Source organism: Typopeltis vanoorti, chromosome 8, assembly GCF_054136105.1.
Source record: "Typopeltis vanoorti isolate ZY-2024b chromosome 8, IOZ_Tvanoo_1.0, whole genome shotgun sequence".
Lineage (NCBI taxonomy): Eukaryota > Metazoa > Arthropoda > Arachnida > Uropygi > Thelyphonidae > Typopeltis > Typopeltis vanoorti.
Window position 1 is genome coordinate 140,374,267 of NC_143556.1, and position 20,295 is coordinate 140,394,561.

Here is a 20,295-nt window from a genome sequence, read left to right on the forward strand (position 1 = left end):
TAACATAACATAAAAAATGTTGTTAATTACACAAATTAACAAAACATATGCATAAGAGCAGTGCATAAAAGATATGTATATGTGCACTCGGAATAAGATCAATACAGAACATTAATTAATTGATTATTTTGCATTGGTAAATTTCTCATTTTATACGCTTATTCTATATAGAAATTTAAGCACTATGATCTTTTCTCTATGATTCTTGGAGCTAAATATATGTAGTGTCTACAGTGTACAGGACAGCCCTTTGAATAAAAGTAACAAAAGTGTTTATAGTTTCGACTGCTAGAATGTATCGTAATCTCAGTTGTAAATTTGAAGTGGGGTGACGCAGCACTTTTCGTGTGGCAACCGTTGAAGTAAGAGCGCATGAGTGTAGCGTGTCAGAAGTTGCTTCATGGAATAAAGAGCTGTGATAATTTTACTGTGAAGTAGGAAAAGCTGCCGTGAATTACCTGCTGAGCCGTGCACAGGTGTTCTGCTGGTTTTCAACGTTTAAAAAGGGGAGGGAGTCCTGGAGGATAAAACTGCGCTGTGTACGGTCAATTTCTGCAAGGACAAATGAAAATGTGGTGAAAGCTAGGGAAATTGTTGCCCGTGACAGGCAAATAACCACTGGGCTATTTGCTGTACAGCTTGGTGTCGGTAAGGAAACGACCAGATTAATATTAGAAAGAGATCTGCACAAGAGGAAGATTTCGTCGAGGTTTGTACTGCACATTGATACACAAACACAGAAAGTACTGGGTTGCATGTTGTCAAAATTTCATCCATGAAGTTGATCACGATCGTGATGTGTTACCAAGAATTGTCACTGGTGATGAGAGTTGGTGTTTTCAGTTTGATGCGGAAATGAAATGTCAGAGCATGGAATGGCATGGAACGTCTTCTCCACTGCAGAAGTCAGTCAGTTTGCAAAAATCACGTGATCAGTACCGTCGACAAGGTGTACAATAGAGGCAGCCTGCCTCATGGCGCGGCTTAATAAGGGCGCTCGTTCAGCCATATTTCGGTAGGCGCCGTCGCTACGCTAACAATTCCTGTTTGCGTAGCAAGTGTAGAAAGAAGTTTTTCCAAGCTTAAACTGATTAATAATTATTTGCGAACAGCAATGACCCAAGAAAGATTGGTTAGTATAGCAACTATATCGATGGAGGTGGACATAGCTTATAATTTAAATTTAGAAGAGCTTATGAACAATTAAACAAGTCTTATTTTGCGATATCCCCATAGATCAAACATTTTGCATTAATGTTTCTCTTGTAATAAAAACAAAATAACAATTGGAGATTTTTTTTTTTTTTTTTATATATTTTTGTCTTATAATCCACCAGGGACATAATTGTTTGCCTCAGTGCGCGATCTAATCTGGCGACGACTCTGATAATGGTTATTGTTTTTTCGAAGCTGCTGGAATTATCCACTGTGAATCTCTTCCTAAGAGCACCACAGTGATTGATCAGTATTATTTAAAAGTAATGCAACGTGTCAGGAAAGAACTGTTCTACAATAGCAATTGGTTTCTGTTGCACGACAATGCACACATGCACTATGCTACCTACGAAATCCCCCCCCCCTCTCCAGATTCACCAGAATTGGCTCCCACAGACTTTTTCTTTCACAGACATCCACCGCGGTGTTACCCAGAGACTCAGTGTAGTGTAATATGTCCTCCTCAGCTTAGTATACGGTACTATATGTATTCAGGCGAAATATATAATGTTCTTAACATTGTCACAGTTAAGAATCTTTTTAAAATGACCCGATATATATATGTGGTTTCCAGCTTAAGTTGCTGTAAAAATTTACTAGTATTTGACGTGAACACTATAACTAAATAAGTTATAGTGTTCACGTTTAATATCGCCATGCAGTTACATTTAGATTACATTTACAATTCCGGTGTTGTATGAATATGTGGATGAAAAAATTGCTTTTACTAACAGGTGTGTTTCAGAATTTAAAAACAATAAAGTTTTTTTTTTTTTTTTTTTTTTTTTCAGAATTGAGAACAAGTTTATTCACATGAATCCATTTTGTCACTGTTTTCAGATCTGTGTTGACCATGTTTTGCATTTCATTTACAGAATTTGCATTGTCATTTACTTGATAACCGGAGGTCACAGAAGTCGTTAATGTAAATTATAAATAATACTAGCCAAAGCAATCAACTTTTAGATTAACCAGTAGACAGGTTTTTCCGTTTCTTTCGCGGTATTGCATCCAAAAACAGGTCAACTTCGATTCCATTGAATATCAAACTATAATCCACTATAACTAACCCCTTTCACATCCGATACATCAAAATAACATTTTGTAACACCTTAAAATAAATCAACGTTAAAATGTCATTGATTTTCTATTATACACCATATATTATGATAATCGAATCTACAGTGCTTTAATACCATAAGTTAGTTGGTTAAAATGAAATTACGAAAGCGTTAACTAAAGCCGAGCCCTCAGTTGGTTTTGATGGAGCCCTTTGGTTAGAAAAAACCTTGGTTGGAATCCCGTATATGACTCAAGGAACTTCATCAGGCCTTTCAATCAAATGTATACCGGCCCTCATACGGAGTTGGAGGACTTTTTTCCTTCCAAAAACTCAGGTTTCTTCGTCCCTAAAATCAGGGAAACCGGTCCCAAAACACACAAACAGAATACTTTGGACAAGGAAGGCAACGGGAAGACATCTTGTTTCTGTACTAATTCGGCATGGTAGCATTGCTACCCCATCATCAATTGGGTCCGTTGGTATTATTCATTTAATAAATCCATTCTAGGTTCTGTCTCTAGTAGGAGGAGCAAAAATCATTTTTAACTGAAGAAACTCCCTAATCTAATATGGTATAACTAACTCATCTTCAGTTAAAAAGCTCTTAGAATTCCTTGCATCCTAGACAGGAACAGAATCCAGTTACATCCATTCCTGCCCCTGGAAACAACCCATTTCGGTAGTTTTCTCCAAAATTATAACTATACTTATTTAAGTTCAATGCTAATAAAATTCTTTCTTGAAAATCTTAAACCTGTTTGCAGTAGAGTACTATATGTTCTGTATTAGAATTTATAATACACTGGTGTCCAAAAGTTAGAGGACGAACTACATTTTTACCTGTATATGAAAATATTTTCATGACTGCAGCCGAATGTGGATATAAATTTATTGCCAGTATATTAATACATTATATTACAAAAAAAAAAAAAAAGTGTTATAAATTTCGCACAAATTAAATTGTAATAAGTTTCTGGCAAAAGTTACAAGGACGTAGTTAACGAATTAACGTACAGCGCTTATAGAAAACTATACGGACAGACATTTCGGTATTGAATATGTCCACCCCAAACCGCAATGCAGTTCTCACAACATCGTACCATGCTTAGGATCGAATCGATTCAGGAGTTCTCAACAAACTTGCGACTTCAATGAATCCGATTTGAGACAAGAGCAAGGATACGGCCTTATTTTTTGAAGGTGAATTTCAAGCAGCAGTGCGTTTCCCTATTGCCTCCAGAACGTGTTCTATGCGGCTGAGATTTGAGTTAGAGAACTGGCAACTCGATTCGATTAATGTCCTCAGTCCCAATAAGTATCATCACTGCTCGTGTATAATGCGGTAGCACTGTCATCCATAAAATCGAATCCTTCGCCTGCAGCACCACGGAGCAATCGAACTTGACGTTAAAGAACTTCCTTGCAATATCGATCAATCTGTAGAGTACATTGGTGTACTCTACAGATTGTATCTTGTCCAATTTTTATGGATACAGCACTACTGAAAACGCTGAACTGTGGATAAAGGGACGCAGACTATAGGCCTACTTGTCACAGACATCTTTCCACAGTTTGTGGAGATATCCGCGTACCTGGAGTTTGAATGGAGCAGACTTGCAAGCTGAACTGCCGTGCAACGATTACATTTTGCTGTTATAACCAAAAACCTGTCTTCATGCTCCGTGGAAAAAGAGCGGCCTCAAAGCAAACGTCTGGAACACATTCCATTGGTTTGAAACGCTGCCTGGATACGATGCTATGTAAAATTCCAAATTCTCTTGCGATATCAGTAATTCTGCAGTCTTCTTCGAGCTTTCAATAATTCTTCCCCGAGTGAAATCATCTAGATCAGGCGTGGCTAACTTCATTCTATAAGAAGGTCAATATATGATGAGGGTTAGCGTCATGGGCCGCACACTTTTAGACAGAATTTAAATAAAAATCTCTGCATTTATGCAAGGCAATAGTTATATGTATTGAATTACAATATTTGTTAAATCATTTTACTACTGGGAGAACAATATAAAATACTTGAAACTGATCACTGTAACGAGAGCAGAGCAAGTGACTTTCAATGATGCGTTACTCTGGAGCACATAGAAATCTACCACTACAACAACTCATACAGAGAAGCAGTAGATTTTATAAATTGAGTAATCTTTTTAAAGCAATTTTGATTCCGTGTTGAGAATATAAATTATTTCCGTCATCAGAAATAATGAATACAACTGGTACATCAATCAGAAAATCTGTGGTCGAAACTAATAGCTAAATTGATAATACATATAATTTAATAGTTTTTATTCTGCCGCGGGCCGCACAAAATCACATTGCGGGCCGCGCGCCTGCTGTTGGCCACCTATGATCTAGATCAGCGGTCGCCAAAGTGGTCGTTATCGACCACCAGGGGTCGGTATAACATTGTTAGGGGTCGATAGAAAAATATAAGACATCATTGTACGAGTAATATTTAATTCGGTTAACTTGGATTACCTCCATCCTGAATGACAACGCAATTAAGAGTGAATCGTGGGAACAGTGACATGAATAGGACCTGTAAGATGGAGCGAGGTCATGAAAATAGTTACGGAGGCCAATCAAGTAGGCCAAAATGACGCATTTACCAATAAACGGATGTCGGTGGTTTCCTCCCGGCCGGCGTGGCGGGAGCGAGATTGCAACACGTGCGCGGTTACTTATTTACTTATACTTACACGTATTCGATCCCAGTCTCATTTTTGCGCATCGACATACAAGTGAGAGTTAATGTTCTAAAATTCATCAACATACATATTATAATTCATTCGTTATTCATTCACGAACTAAACTTCTCTATGTTGAAGGGTTGAGCAGGGCTGGTAGCTTTGTACATCCTATAGAAATACGTGAGTAGGTATATTATGGTATATTATTTAGACTTATTACTTTTGCTTACTGACTTCAATTTTAATTATTTTGTTACAACCCCAGTAACCACAATGGCAGCTTCAGATTCTAAAACGAAATGCAGACAATATTCGTTAGAATATTTGAAACTTGGGTTCAATGTTCCCTCTAATTTTTTGCTGTGAGTGTGCGCAGAAATTTGCGTGTGCCAAAATTTGCATTCTTTTGAAAAGTATGTGCGTACCCATATGAGTCACCATACTGATAGTTTAAGTAAAAAAGTTAAAAGATTTTAGTTCACTCTTCACCTTCTGTTGTCAATGGGATGTCAGCCAGGTCACCCCAACTCCCCACCGTGTTCCCACACACGGCAGTAGCCTCCCCAGTAAACAGTCGGAAATCACGATTCACAAGCCTTGGGCAGGATTTTAACATAAGGACAGAACTAACATAAATATTTTATATGTATTTAATATTGATCTGATTAGAAGTAAGAAATAAAGTAAAAAAAAAAAGATAACACTAGTGACTGATTGCCTCAATTAAAATTTCTAACTTTGCAAATAACTCTAAACATACATAATAAAATATTCCAATTACTAATTCTCATCTTGTTAAACATTCATAATAAATTTTAATTTCATCTTGAAAATCTAGTGTGCGCATATTTTTTGCTTTATGCGCTAGTCGTATAACATGTGTGCGCGCGCACATGCGCACAGCTTAGAGGGAGCATTGCTTGGGTTTATCGCTTCATTAAGAAACGAAACGAGGCCTATGTGTCTTTTTTGTGAAAAACCTTTAGTAACGATTCAATGAAACTAGCAAAAATCAAAGACTCCATCCCGATAAGAAAGATAAAGAGCTTGACTTTTTTAAAGAACTGAAAGAGAAATACACACATCGACCAACTATAAAACCATTTATGAAAGCACCTGCTGACAATAAACAAGGATTAACAGCCTCCTACAATATATCTTTTAATATAGCAAAAACAAAAATAAAAACAAAAAAAAGGAAAACCATATACAATTGCAGAGGACATTGTTATACCCGCAATCAAAGAAGTAATTGAAACCATAATGAAAAAAGATTCTGGCCCTGTTTTAAAATGCTTACCATTAGTGCGAATACCGTGAAAAGATGTATTGGTGAAATGGCTGAAGATGTAGAAAAAACTGTAGTATCAGAACTCAAAAATAGTAAGTTCTCCATCCAACTTGATGAATCTACATTCGATAGTTCTTCTAATCTTATGGCTTATGTAAGATATTATAGTAAAACCAAACATCAAATTATTGACGAATTTTTATTTGCAAAATATCTTGAAAGTGATGGAACGGGGTTGAAAATTTTTCAGCGATTGGAGGAATATTTAAACAAGTATGATATTCCATTTACTAATATAATAGAAGTAGCCACAGATGGCGCACCTGCAATGGTGGGCTGTTATCGAGGTTTCGCTGCCTTGCTGAAAGAAAAGGTTCAAAGTGTACGTACTATTCACTGCGTGTTGCACCGAAACCATTTAGCGGCAAAAACTCTCAGTGACGAACTGCATGATACTCTAAGAGTGTGTATTAAATCTATTAATCAAATTAGAGCTCATCCTCTTAAATCGCGATTGTTTGCCAAACTTTGTGAAAAAAATGATGAAGATCAAACCAATTACTCTTGCATACTGAAGTAAGATGGTTGTCTAGGGATGCAAGTCTACAAAGATTTGTTGAGTTGTTCGACTCAACCCTAGAGTTTCTTACAGATGTTAATTTGTTTTTGAGTGATGGAATGAAGAGAAATAAGAATCATATTTTCTACTTGGCGGACTTATTTTCAAAATTTCATGACGTACAGACCGTCTACAAGGTAAATATGTCACGATTATTCAAGCTCGGACGATTCTTTTAGGCTTCCAAGCTAAATTAGCCTTTTTTAAATCATCATTATTACGAAACGATTTTCAGTACTTTTCGAATCTACGGCAATTGGAAGTAAAAAATGAAGACTAGAAATATACACAAAACATCTTCAAAATTTGAGCGATGATTTTAAATTGCGCTTTGCAGATTTTGAGAACATGCACATTCCAGATTGGGTTATTACGCCATTTTCTACAGATATTGAAAATATCGAATGTAACTTACAAGATGAACTCATTGAATTGTCAGTTGATCTTGAAGCTAAGACGCTTTTTTAAAAATAGGACTTTAAGTTACTTTTGGACGAATATAAATGTTGCAGAAAAATATCCAAAACTTTCTGAAGTGGTGGTACTCCTCTTTTTGCTTGCATTTCCAAGCTCGTACATGGTTGAAGTTGGTTTCAGACATGTTAATTCCATTTTAACAAAACAAAGAAATAAGCTAGATATAGAATTCTATGGCGATTTAAGGCTGAAACTTACTAATTTTGAACCCAACATTGCTAATCTTGTCAAGAGTCAATAAGCACACCCTTCACATTGACAACGTTAGTAAATTGTATACTAAGTTAATAAAAGTCTTATTTTCATATATATATATATATAAGAAAGATTGTATTATTGTTATCTAAATTAAATTTTATATATTATTTATCCCTCCCATCAAATATATAATGTTAAGAAGGACGTCAAAAACAAAAACATATCCCTTTGACGTTAAGCAATATAATAATATATACTATATTATACATACAATAAACACTGTAACTATAAAATAAACAATCTAAAAACTCACATAAGCGTCTTTTTCGCTTGTCCTATTATAATTACGTAATAGTAAAATAGAGGGGAGTCGATAAAAAGTCAAGAAACTCTTGAAGGGGCCGACGGTCAAAGAAGTTTGGCGACCCCTGATCTAGATGATGTCTTTGGGACATTACAAGACATCGAGTTTTGCAACTTTATTCCCTCATGAAAACAGCTTCCTTCAAATGCAGTTCACTTAGCACAGCCGTTTGGCTTGTATCTTTTTGATGCTACCAAGTGACTCCTTTACATGCGACTCGAAAATTTGAATGTGTACCCACTTTCTACTCGAAATCTTCAGCTATACATATGGCCACAAGCTGATTTGTATGAATTTGCAGCTGTAATCTTTTTTTGATGCTACCAAGTGACTCCTTTACATGCGACTCGAAAATTTGAATGTGTACCCACTTTCTACTCGAAATCTTCAGCTATACATATGGCCACAAGCTGATTTGTATGAATTTGCAGCTGTAATCTTCAGAGTGTTCATCCTTAGGCTTTGAACATAAGCATGTAATCACCCTCCATGATAATGGGATCTTTCTATTTCCTGACTGCTCTGCTAGATTATTTCACAGTGAAAAGGCATCAGCTGATAGGACTATAAATACTCATGCTTTTATGATAGCAGATTTCTGTGTCATTCACTTATAGTAAAATTATCTTGGCTATTATTTTTTTAATAACAACAACAAAAAAAAAACTTTAAGACTGAAATATTAGATGTGACAATACGGGAGTCCTGACAGATAATGGAATAATATGGAGGAAAACTGTTGAAATGAAGTCGCCAAATCTGACCTTAACATAGGACTGTCAGCTGAAAAGCATTAATAAAGTAGAATACAAAGTCGCAACAAAATGGAGTGCATCAGTCATTCTTCCACTACTCTAGTGGTGTCATGGATGTGAATGCATATGAATATATATACAATGCATACTTGGGTAGTTGTAGTAATGCTAATTAATACAAGAAACTGGAATAACATTTTGCCCATTCTCAGTTTAAGAATTTTGTGCTCTGTTATTTTACATGCATTCTTGTAAACATTTTGGTAGTGCATGCAAAAATCTTTCAAAATTTTGGCATGAAGCATGTTAATATCCCCCCCCCACCCTCAATTCAGTATATATCTCCCCAAGTAGAATATAAATCCATTATCTTCAAATATCCACCTTCCCATGTTTAGCAAATTGGTCCTTATCCATTTCAACTCAATATAGCAGTGGTTGGTCAGTAAATGTGAATGTTTTTATGTATTTACAAATTTATAAATTAAAAGATTTAAAAATTAGAAACATTTTAAGTGATTTCATATTGATAAAATATTTAATACAAATATCTGGATACACATATACATGTGGATAATAATACAGGAGACATATCTATTCACATTAAAAATAAAAGTCTTCATATTATAATTATGGCTATTTTGCCTGCTTCATGGGAGTTTTCCCAGAAATAATATACATAAAAGTCTTCATATAAAATACATCAAAATGAAATATATCTAAAACACCTTTAAAATATCACTCAGCTACTTTATGGAAGAATAATTCATTTAAGATATTTTGAAAATTTAATTATATATAATTTAAAAAAAAAATTATTGCAATTACATTTTCTTCAAATTTACAAATGGAAGACACACAATGGCTACAATGAGCCTGCAAACAAATATGGTAGAAGGAAATTTGAGTGCTTATAAGTACAATTATTAAAACTAAAAACAAATGTCCATTCACAGCAAAAAAAAAACAGTGAACTATGAACATGCAAAATGATATTAATAGACTGTTATTACTTAAACAGAGATATGACGAAACACTATAACAGTTTAAAGTGAAACAAAACAACAACAATAAAAAATATTCTATTTGTTGAAACCAACAACCAGTTTAAATTAATATATAAATAATACATTTACATTATAAATTTACAAATCAAGCCAAATTAAATCTACATTCAGAAGGTACTGTAACACCTCTAAAGTTAATCAATTTATGCAGTTTTATGCTGTTATAAATTCACTGGAATATATGTGAAAGAATAATGGCTGGTTGCCATTCATGTTCTAACAAGTCAAGAGAAAGTAGCAGAATTAAAGATGTCAAATGAACAGTTACAGAAGAAAGTGAATTGCCACTATGTTCTAAGATATGATCAACAGCTAATGTGATGTGTCAGTACCAACATACTGTTTTCTGTGTATTTATCACTGAATGAGAAGGTATGTGGTCCACATTCTACTGCATATAGCTTTCTAAAAAGCTGGGATGGTGAACCTATGGCACATAAAACAAAAACAATTTTGTTGGTACACAGCATGCAGAATCACTCCTGTTTCTTTAAATCCCAATCCATAATAAATCAATAAATATATAACAGTTATTATTACAACCAGTATGTGTGTATGTATGTAATGGCAGGCTATTAAGAAACTACAAAATAACAAAGCCATCATTACCCTTCCTGCGGATAAAGACAATGCTATGTTGTGCTAAACTCTGAAGAATATCACAAGATGCTAGACTTGATACAAACTGACATTTACTTGATCCTCGAAAGAGATCCTATCCGCAAACTTCATAATCGTACCAACAACCCTTCTGAGAACAACAACAGAATTCCACAGGAACATACGCCTATCTCTTTGTTCTCTCAATCCGCTGATCCCTCGATTATATGGATTACCTAAAATCCATCAAGAAAAATTCCTGTATGACCAATTGTAGAAGGAATTGATTCTCCAACCTATAACCTTTCCAAATTTCTTGCTAAATCCCTAAAATGTTTCTCCAGTAAGTCATCTTTTATTAAAAACTCTGTGGATTTTCTCCAGTTTCGACAGTCTCCTTATTTACCAATGTTCCTACAGAAGAAGTTCTCTTACTTCTAAAAAACAAATTATCTAAGAAGATCATGGCCCTATTAACTCACTGTCTTCATTCAGGATATTTCAAGTATGGAGATACTATCTTGCTATCTACAAACATATGGATTAGCTATGGGAAACCAATTGTTACCAGTACTTGCTAACATCTACCTCGAAGATTTTGAAGAGAAAGCCATCTCCTCCTTCCCTTTAAAACCTAGAATTTGGAAAAGATACACAGATTACATTTTTTTTTTTTTTTTTTTTTTTAATTTGGAGCCACGGCCATGAATCTCTTCAGAACTTCCTAGACCACCTGAATAATCAACATCCAAACATAAAATTTACAGCTTAGAAGTTAATGGTTTTCTTCCTTTTTTGGATGTTAAACTGACCCGTTCAGCAGAGAAATTGAAAATTTTATTTACAGAAAACCTACCCACAGAAACAGATATCTCCAAGCTCAATCCCACTATTATCCCCCACAAAAGTTTGGAATCATTTCTACACTTGGACATCGGGCTCTCTCCCTTCTTTACATTTTTTTTTTTTTTTTTAATTTGGAGCCACGGCCATGAATCTCTTCAGAACTTCCTAGACCACCTGAATAATCAACATCCAAACATAAAATTTACAGCTTAGAAGTTAATGGTTTTCTTCCTTTTTTGGATGTTAAACTGACCCGTTCAGCAGAGAAATTGAAAATTTTATTTACGGAAAACCTACCCACAGAAACAGATATCTCCAAGCTCAATCCCACTATTATCCCCCACAAAAGTTTGGAATCATTTCTACACTTGGACATCGGGCTCTCTCCCTTCTTTATGATGAAGAACTTAACAAAGAACTCAATTTCCTCCAGACTACCTTTCAACTGAATGGCTATTCCCAGAAAACTATTGACAAATTCCTGTTTAATTCACTTCCTTGCCATAATGAGGATAACAAGTGTTAAAGGTAATGTTTCTCTACCTTACATCAGTTCTATCTCTCCCAAATTGGCCAAGGTTCTTAGGAAATACAACATATGGACTTTATTCCCACCTCTACCAAAACTCCGCTCCTTACTGGCCGACCTAAACCTAGAAAAACATAACCTAAAATATCCTGACGTCTACCAGATTTGGTGCAACTGTGGTAAACGATACTTTGGCCAGACAGAGAAATGCATTGAAGAACATCAGAAAGACATAAGTTACAGGAGAATGTGAGCCAGTGCACAGTCTAGCTATGTTCTGTTTTCCGCAAATTCCAATGAAGAGAACCGCATCCACCCCGTACTATGGGACAAGCCTAATAATATTTTCCGTTGTCATGATGAACTTGAAAGAAAATAGAATCTAAAGAAATCATCCTTAAGCCTATACATCTCAACAGCAACCTGAGTTAAAACCTATTAAACTGTCATTGTGCTGCTATCCAATACACGAGTGCACGAGATTTTGAGTGGACGCGTACGCCCAACAATGAAGTCAAAGAGAGAATGATTTTAAATACACAAACATCAATGCCTTAACGTTGAAATGTGTATGCTAACGTTTTGTGCTGTTTAGAGTTAATTCCTTTATGGTTTTTGTTGGTTATTTCTATTATTTTTTTGCACCTGAAGAAGTTTGTTAAAGACGAAACTAGTCGTGCCATTAAAATTTGCTTTTTATTTCTCATCTCGGTTTCCCAGTCATTTAATCCTAAAAAACATGTACTTCAACTGAGTAAATCAGACATCTAACATATACATATATATTTTTTTTTTGAGTCAATATAGTGTGGTATGCATATATTTTTTTAATTTTTAATTTTGATCTGTTAGTTAATTGTAGATTTATTTTTATATCACTGTCATTAATTTGTACTTGCTAATTTCGGTTATGATAAATTACGTTACTATAATGAATTTTGCAAGTTGTGTTATACTAAGTTACATTATCATATTTAAGTTTATATGAGAATTTTATTTTTAAATAGCATTTATTGTAGATTGCTCAGAATGTCAGTTCAAACAGCAAAGAAAAAGAAACAAAGATATTCAAATGAAGGGAGCAGTAGAGATTTTCAAGAATCATGAGGTGGATGATTTAGCATGATCAAGAAAGGGTGGTTATGCATCTTATGTTCTGAATCAGTGCATACTTACTCAAATTAATTTGAGTAATTTATTTTGATAATTAAATTAAGTCAAATTAAAATATTTTTCTGAGTGTTACAAGAAATATATAACATTAACAGTGATTAATGATATTTCTTTTATAAACTTTGTTTAAAAAAAACTTTATATTAATCTTAGTTATAGCGACTAATTAGGCTGATTACATTAATTCTTTAGACCTTCAAAATGAAATTCCTCTGTTCAATTTTTGATATAAGTCTAATCACTTTGCATAAAAGAGATGTTACATGAGACGTTGCTTTTTTTAAAAAGAAAAAAAGAAAATGGAATATTACATGTTATGGTGATCTCTAAAGAATAAGTTATTCTTTTTTAATTTATTTACAAATATGTCTATTAAAAAAAAGTGCAACAATGTTTTCACAATATTCATCCAAGTACTTATGGTAATGTACTGCAATTACTGTCATCATTATAATTATGCTATAAAAACCTTCCTAATGCACTGAACAATATATCCTGTAATACTATGTCACCAAATAAAAATTAAAAAAAAAAAGTCATTTCTTTTAAATAAATAAAAACAGGACTTTAAAACTGATGTAGACTAAGTTGATTTACTCTAACCTGCGATAACATGTTTTGTTGGCTTCAAAAAGGTTTTGGTTCAATTGGGAGACAAAATTTACAGAAGACTGTAAGAGCTTATGGAAAAGCTTACAAGCTTATTAACATTATGACTGCTATATATAATAACTGTGAGGCTTGTGTATAGTTGATAAAGCACATAGTAAATAATTAAAAATAACAATTGGACAGGGATGTCCTGTCACCTTTTCTGTTTAGTTTTGTAATTATTTTTGTGATGAACAAGACTCTGCAAGGAAAGAATTGAAGAAGTTAAAAAATCATAGAATATCTGATTTGGATTATGCTGATACAGATGAAATTTGGAAGAAATGCCTTTCTTGCTGCAATCGATGCTCGGAGTCAATTAGGTGTGATTATCAATATTGAGAAAACAAATGCAATGAAAACAGGTGATAAAAATGGGTCCTCTGTCCTTTTTAAAAGATGTGCTCTATCAGGCAAGTCTCTCACTTCAGTTATTTTGGTAGCTGTGAAACTGATATTGAAGTGAGGAATGAAGCGAGTAGAACAGTAGGGATGGTGTCTAGAGTGTTTAAAATTATGGAAAGAGAGCTGAATAGAGTGTTTAAAATTATGGAAAGAGAGCTGAATAGCAATAAAAACAACTTAAAATCTACAGTAGTCTCTCTCTCTCTCTGTGTGTGTGTGTGTGTGTGCATGTGCGTGTGTGTGTTTTGCATTATAGAGCTGAGACATGGACATTGTGTGAGAGTGATTATCAGAAATGTAATGCTTTGGATCAGTGGTATTTAAGGAAAAATTTGAGAGTAAGATATACTGACTTTGTGAATAATAAGATATGCTGGTAGAGTGGTCAGCCACCTCTCAGCACTAACTTATATAAAGAAAGGATATGCTGGTTTGGCCATGTTGTCAGAATGCAGGACACTGGGCAGTGTTGGATTACCAAATAGGCATGGTAGGCACCGGCCTATGGGCCCCAGTGACAACAGATCAAAATAATATTGATTTGATCTTGAAAGAAAATTACAATCAAGCTTAATCGAATCAATGGAGTCAGCAAATCTCTACAAAAGGAAACAACAGAACTTCAAACGACTGTCGATCTTCTGAAATCACTGCTCGATTTTTTAACATCACAAAGAGAAATGTTTGATGACTATGAGAGGAAGGCAAATGAGAAAATCGATGCACAATACACTGATGAAAGCAGGCATGAGTGCATAAGGAAAAGACATTACGATGAAGTGGAAGAGGTTGTGCTTGGGGGAAGAAAAAAGTTCAAGATTCAAACTTACCTACTAATATCTGAAAAGTTATGTGCAGAACTTTTCCGTTGTATGGGAGCATATAATAAAGTTAATTTACTATTTGGGTTCCTTGTTGAGTTCCCATCGAAGACAGACGCCAAAATTAAAGAATCTGCCCAAATATTTAGAGAGAATTATCCTGAGGACATTGAGTTGGAGTTTGCAGATGAAATGGTTCATTTCAAGTATTTCATATCACAGTTAGAAGACTTCAAAGCTGATGAAACAGTGCCAACATCATGATCGTACAGACTCATTTTTGAATATATGGTGCAATCAACATTCCCAAATGTTATGGGTGTTAAAATTTATAGGTGGGCTCATGATCAAGGATGCTACTGGTGAATGAACCTTTTCGAAGTTAAAACTGCTGAAAAATTGTCATCGATCTTCAATGACACAAGGACTGAACTCACTCACCATTATGGCTGCTGAATATGACGTCTTGCAAAAGGTAGACTTCCAAGATATCCTGAAAGATTTCACCACAAAAAAATTGAGGAAAGTGAATGTTTAAAGTTTTGTTCGTTTATTAAAATTAAAAATTCCTTATTTTTGTTTAATAATATTGTGTAATATTTTTTAATAATATTTAATAATTATTGTTTAATAACAATGTTTTTGTTTCATAACATTAATAATTGTTGTTTATTTTGTGTAATAAAATTGTTGGTGGTAAAATTAAAAAATATTAGGAGATAATTTGCGAGGAGAGGCCCCTAGATTTCAAATGCCTAGGGCCTCCACAGGGTTTAATCCGGCATTGACATTTGGTTGTCAACATGATTATGCTGAGTGATCAAGAAGGTGAATAAGATGAATTGACAAAAACCAACAAGACCTAAACAGAATTAGAATTCATTGGCAATGTGGACTCAGAACAGACACATATGGAGTAGGAGGATATTCCATCTGGTCAGACCTCCTCCATGACTCTTGAAGGAGGTCTGACCTTTTAAAATTTTAAAACTTTAAAATTTTTTTAAAACTGACACCTATGACAAAACCTCTGAAAGTATGTGAGAAGTAACATAACCAAATAATACAATATTCATGTATAAATTTTCTTGTTACTCAGAAATATGGATAATTCAGAAATGTATACAGGCAAGTTTTACTGTCGGTATTAAATGTGAGGATATGAAATCTTAAATATGGATGAAAATATTTGTTATTTGAAACAAACACACTGATAAAAGTGCTAATGATAAAACAAAACATAAGTGTGTTATATTTCCCAGTGGCTTGCAGTAAATTCTGGGACAGAGTATACAGTCATGCATGACAAACATTTGCTAAGCATAACTCTTAGTGTAGGAAACTACCAAATTAGTATGACTGGCTGCTCACAGTGATATCAACAACCTAGTGAATGCTAGTTAAGTAATATCAACATAAGTGTCAGCTGCTGGCAGCAAAAACAGCATTCTGTTTCCAAGATCATATACAAAAGTAACAAACTTGACACAGTGGAAGCTCCATGATAACACAAGTATCTCATACCACTGCAGCAAGATGTACTGATCAGAGAAGAAACCAGGGGGGAGATGTAATAATGTTAATTTACTTATCCTTAAAAAAATAAAGTTACTGGAATGGAAACCTTTAAAGATCAAAATCAAGTACAGAAATATATAATTTTAGAAGCCATTAATTAATTTCTTTTTACTTAATCTGAACTACAGTGAATAAGATAAATTACAGTTTAATGAATAGACTATAAAATTTCAATGCACAGTTTTCTAATATAATATTTAAAAATTAATGGTGTGCATGCATGTACACACAAAACACACACAATACTAAATTCTTTCCGATTCTCTGGTAATGATGTGCAATTGTGCAAATGTGTACACACACACACACACACACACACACATCAAAATATCAGATCAATGTAGAAATGAGTAAAAATTTGATATAAAAAAAGTGAACTTCAAAGAATGCTCTAAAAATACAGGGTGATCCATAAATTTGGTTGTCCTTTCACATTTTTCTTTGCAATAGTATATTTAGATACTAATAGGAAGTATGAACAATAATGGATTTTATCTGTTTCAGATGGCTTACACTAGCTCCTGAAGACTGGAAGAACATACTTGTTGAGAGTGTATTGACTCTTCAAACATTAAACAGGCTATGAAACACTACTGTGATGCAAAAGGTGATCATGATGTGATCAATAATGGATTGAAAAAAAAACAAAAAAAAACTAGATAAATATTAACACGAACAATGTGTGCAAAAATGACAGCTTCAATACTTAGATCTTCTGTCTGTGCCAATCCCCACTAAAAAAACAGAAATTTACTATGGAAATGAACACAGTATTCCAAGATCCACAATGTCAACATACCAACTCATGAAATGTGATCACCAAGTTAAATTCTCTGGGCTTACTTTTGTCAAAAAGCCAGAAGCAGTGATGAATGATAATCAAAAATGTAGTAAAGACAAATTTAACTTGAAGTTTTGTGATGTTCCACATATACCACAATAATATTTTTTTCTCAGATGAATGCGCAATTTACTGAAGCACCTTTCATTTATAGAGTAAAAGTAATATAATTATAAGTGAGAGCACAATCCACTGCATATGATTATCTGGGAAGCAACGTCCACTAAACATCTGACAGGTTTAGTGGACGTTGATGGGACCATCAAAACATTCATATTGCTTTGATGGTCCCATCAGTACCATAATCTTAAACTGGTTAGCCAAGTGAATAACTTACCTACTCTTCAGCAAGAGGCTACAGGTTCAAATCTCACCATGGGCATGAGATCTGTATAAGTGACAGACGAATTTCAATGCCTGCAGTGAAATCACTATCATGATTATTGGAGGCCTGAAGTGGCTTGAAAAGTTCCATGTTTTGTTTCTAGAGCAGGGCTTCCATATTACTTAATACCAATGTACCATAGGTTTAAATCCTTCATGAGTGGGATTTACATTAAAAAAATTATTCATGAAAGACAAAACCGGTTTATTTCAAAACTCCAAGACTGAACTTTTTAGTAGGCTGCTGATTCCAACAGGATGAAATCTCTTGCATGATGACAACAGTGTCATAAAATTCTTATATTTTGAGAATAAACAAGCATGGAGAGGATCAGCATATTTAGATTGCTAGTTTATCGACTAGCATTCTAGTCAGACATTAAGAAATGTATATCAAAGTAAAGATATCAGACACCAAAAAAAGTGAAGGGAACTGTAAGAAATGTATTTTTTTTTTATACAAAATATCCTATAGTATATGACCATGGATAATTTTAGGGAGAAAAAAAAAGATGGTTATCACATTGACATGCTGGGTTTTTCAAGGAGTCCACTTCCTTATCTGGTATGTAATAAATTACTAGTATATAAGTTTTATTAATCTATATATAATGTATTGCATTATTTCATTATCTTATTTCCATGCTACAGTCCTCTTGAGATAGATGGAGAGGGCATTTCATGTCTTTCAGACATGAAATGCTTATTAATTAAAAACCTTTTGAAATTATTATAAATTTATAAAATTTGAGTAACAATTTGCTGTTTGCCATTTTTAAGTATGTACTGCTTATCATAAAAACAGTACATACTTAAGTTTTTTCAATAATTTGAACAGTGGCAGCCCGTACATAAGCACTGAGACACTGCAGCACCCCCAAGGAAAAAACTAAAAAATTAAATTTTGTTTGTGTTTATAAATAATAACAATGTTTACAACATTATATAAATGCAGTACAACATGTTAAAAGTTACAGCTTATGTTTTGACATTGATTGAATAGTTAATAATTGGAACTGTTCGAATAATGCTTTAGATTACGAAACAAATGCACTGCGATCTAACGCCGATATTCATTTGCCCTTGTCATTGCAAGTTTATTATTATTATTATTCCGGGCAACTCCAAGGAGTCGACAGACTCGTCGAGGGAGGCCCTAACATCATGTCAAGAACAACTATTCGACATTCACACAGTATCTATCATACCTTGCCTTGAACTCATTCACAGTCGTAGCATCCACAACAGACTCTGGCAGCTTATTCCACTCATTCACCACTCTCCAAGTAAAAAACCTACCTCTAACACCCTTGTTAACCACATTCTTGTCCAGCTTCCATGCATGGCCCTAGTCCTCCCACCACCAGTCCTATTTTCAAAAATATCTTCTGGATTAATCTTATAGAACCCCTTCAGTAATTTGAATGTCTCAATCATATCACCTCTTTTCCGCCTATCGACCAATTTTTGCAACCCACAAATTTTCAACCTCTTCTCATAAGGTTCATTCCACAGACCTGCTATCATCTTGGTCACTCGTTTCTGGATCCTCACCACTTCCTCCTCATCACGAAGAAACCCTGGCACCCATAACTGGGCACAGTAGTCCAGATGGGGTCTTATCAAGTCTCGATACAGAGGAACAATAACTTGTTTGTCTCTGCATGTTAAAGTATTTTTCAGAAACCAAGTGATTTGATGAGCTGATTTAGCCACTTTTGCAATGTGCCCCCTAAACTTCAATTCCCTATCTACCAACACTCCTAAATCCCTATCCTCATCAATTTCCTGGAGTACGGTTCCACCAATGTGATATACTGCTGCTATTCTTTTCACCCCAAAATGCATATCCTTACACTTTGCCCCATTAAATTGACATCCATTTTTCCTAGCCCAGTCCTCCAAACTATCCAAATCTACCTGTAAAATTTTGACATCCTGTGCACTCACAATTGCTCTACCCAACTTTGCATCATCAGCAAACAAGTGAACACTTCCTCTCAGATCCTTTCCTATATCATAGATGAACAAACTGAAAAGTAGTGGTCCAAGAACAGAGCCTGGGAACACCACTAGTCACAAGCCGTCTTTTGGACTCAACTCCTGAATAAACCACTCTCTGGTATCTCTCCATCAACCACCCTCCTATCCATCTCACCAACCCTATATCCATCCCCATCTGCTTCAGTTTACCGATTAGGGTTCCATGTGGTATCCTGTCAAAGGCCTTGGCAAGGTCCAGTAGAATCACTGTAAACCCATTACCCTTATCCAGTTCAGCCGTCACTGTGTTATAAAATGTGAGCAAGTTACTGAGGCATGATCTACCTTTCACAAAACCATGTTGTCCCCGATACAATATCCCATTTTCATCTATCCAATCCTGTATTCTTTTCTTGACTAATTTCTCTAAGACCTTGACAACGATTCCTGATATGCTAATCGGTTGGTAATTTACAACAGCAGTCTTGGAACCACCTTTATGCAGTGGAACTATTTTCCCCTCTTTCCATCCCCTCGGGACTAACCCACACCCGAGACTCAAATTAAACAAAATGGTCAAGGGTACTGACAATTCTTTAGCTGCTTCTCGTACAACACGAGCTGGTATACCATCCAATCCCACAGATGTATTGACATTGAGGTTATGCAATAGACTACTCACCTCCACTTCATTCACCACAATTACCGTATAATCTACTGGTTCATTCAT

General features: G+C 34.7%; 1 protein-coding gene across 2 annotated transcripts in view; it reads right to left on the reverse strand.

Annotated features, from left to right (window-relative positions):
• Positions 1 to 9,208: 9,208 nt before the first annotated feature.
• The window catches only part of LOC150104389 (CTP synthase 1-A-like), a 281,082-nt gene continuing 269,995 nt past the window's right edge, over positions 9,209 to 20,295 (reverse strand). For both annotated transcript variants that reach the window (XM_090396340.1, XM_090396339.1), the window contains exon 13: positions 9,209 to 10,181. In XM_090396340.1, coding sequence (XP_090252466.1) covers positions 10,143 to 10,181 — 39 coding nt within the window. In that variant the 3' untranslated portion in view covers positions 9,209 to 10,142. The remainder of the gene's footprint in view (positions 10,182 to 20,295) is intronic.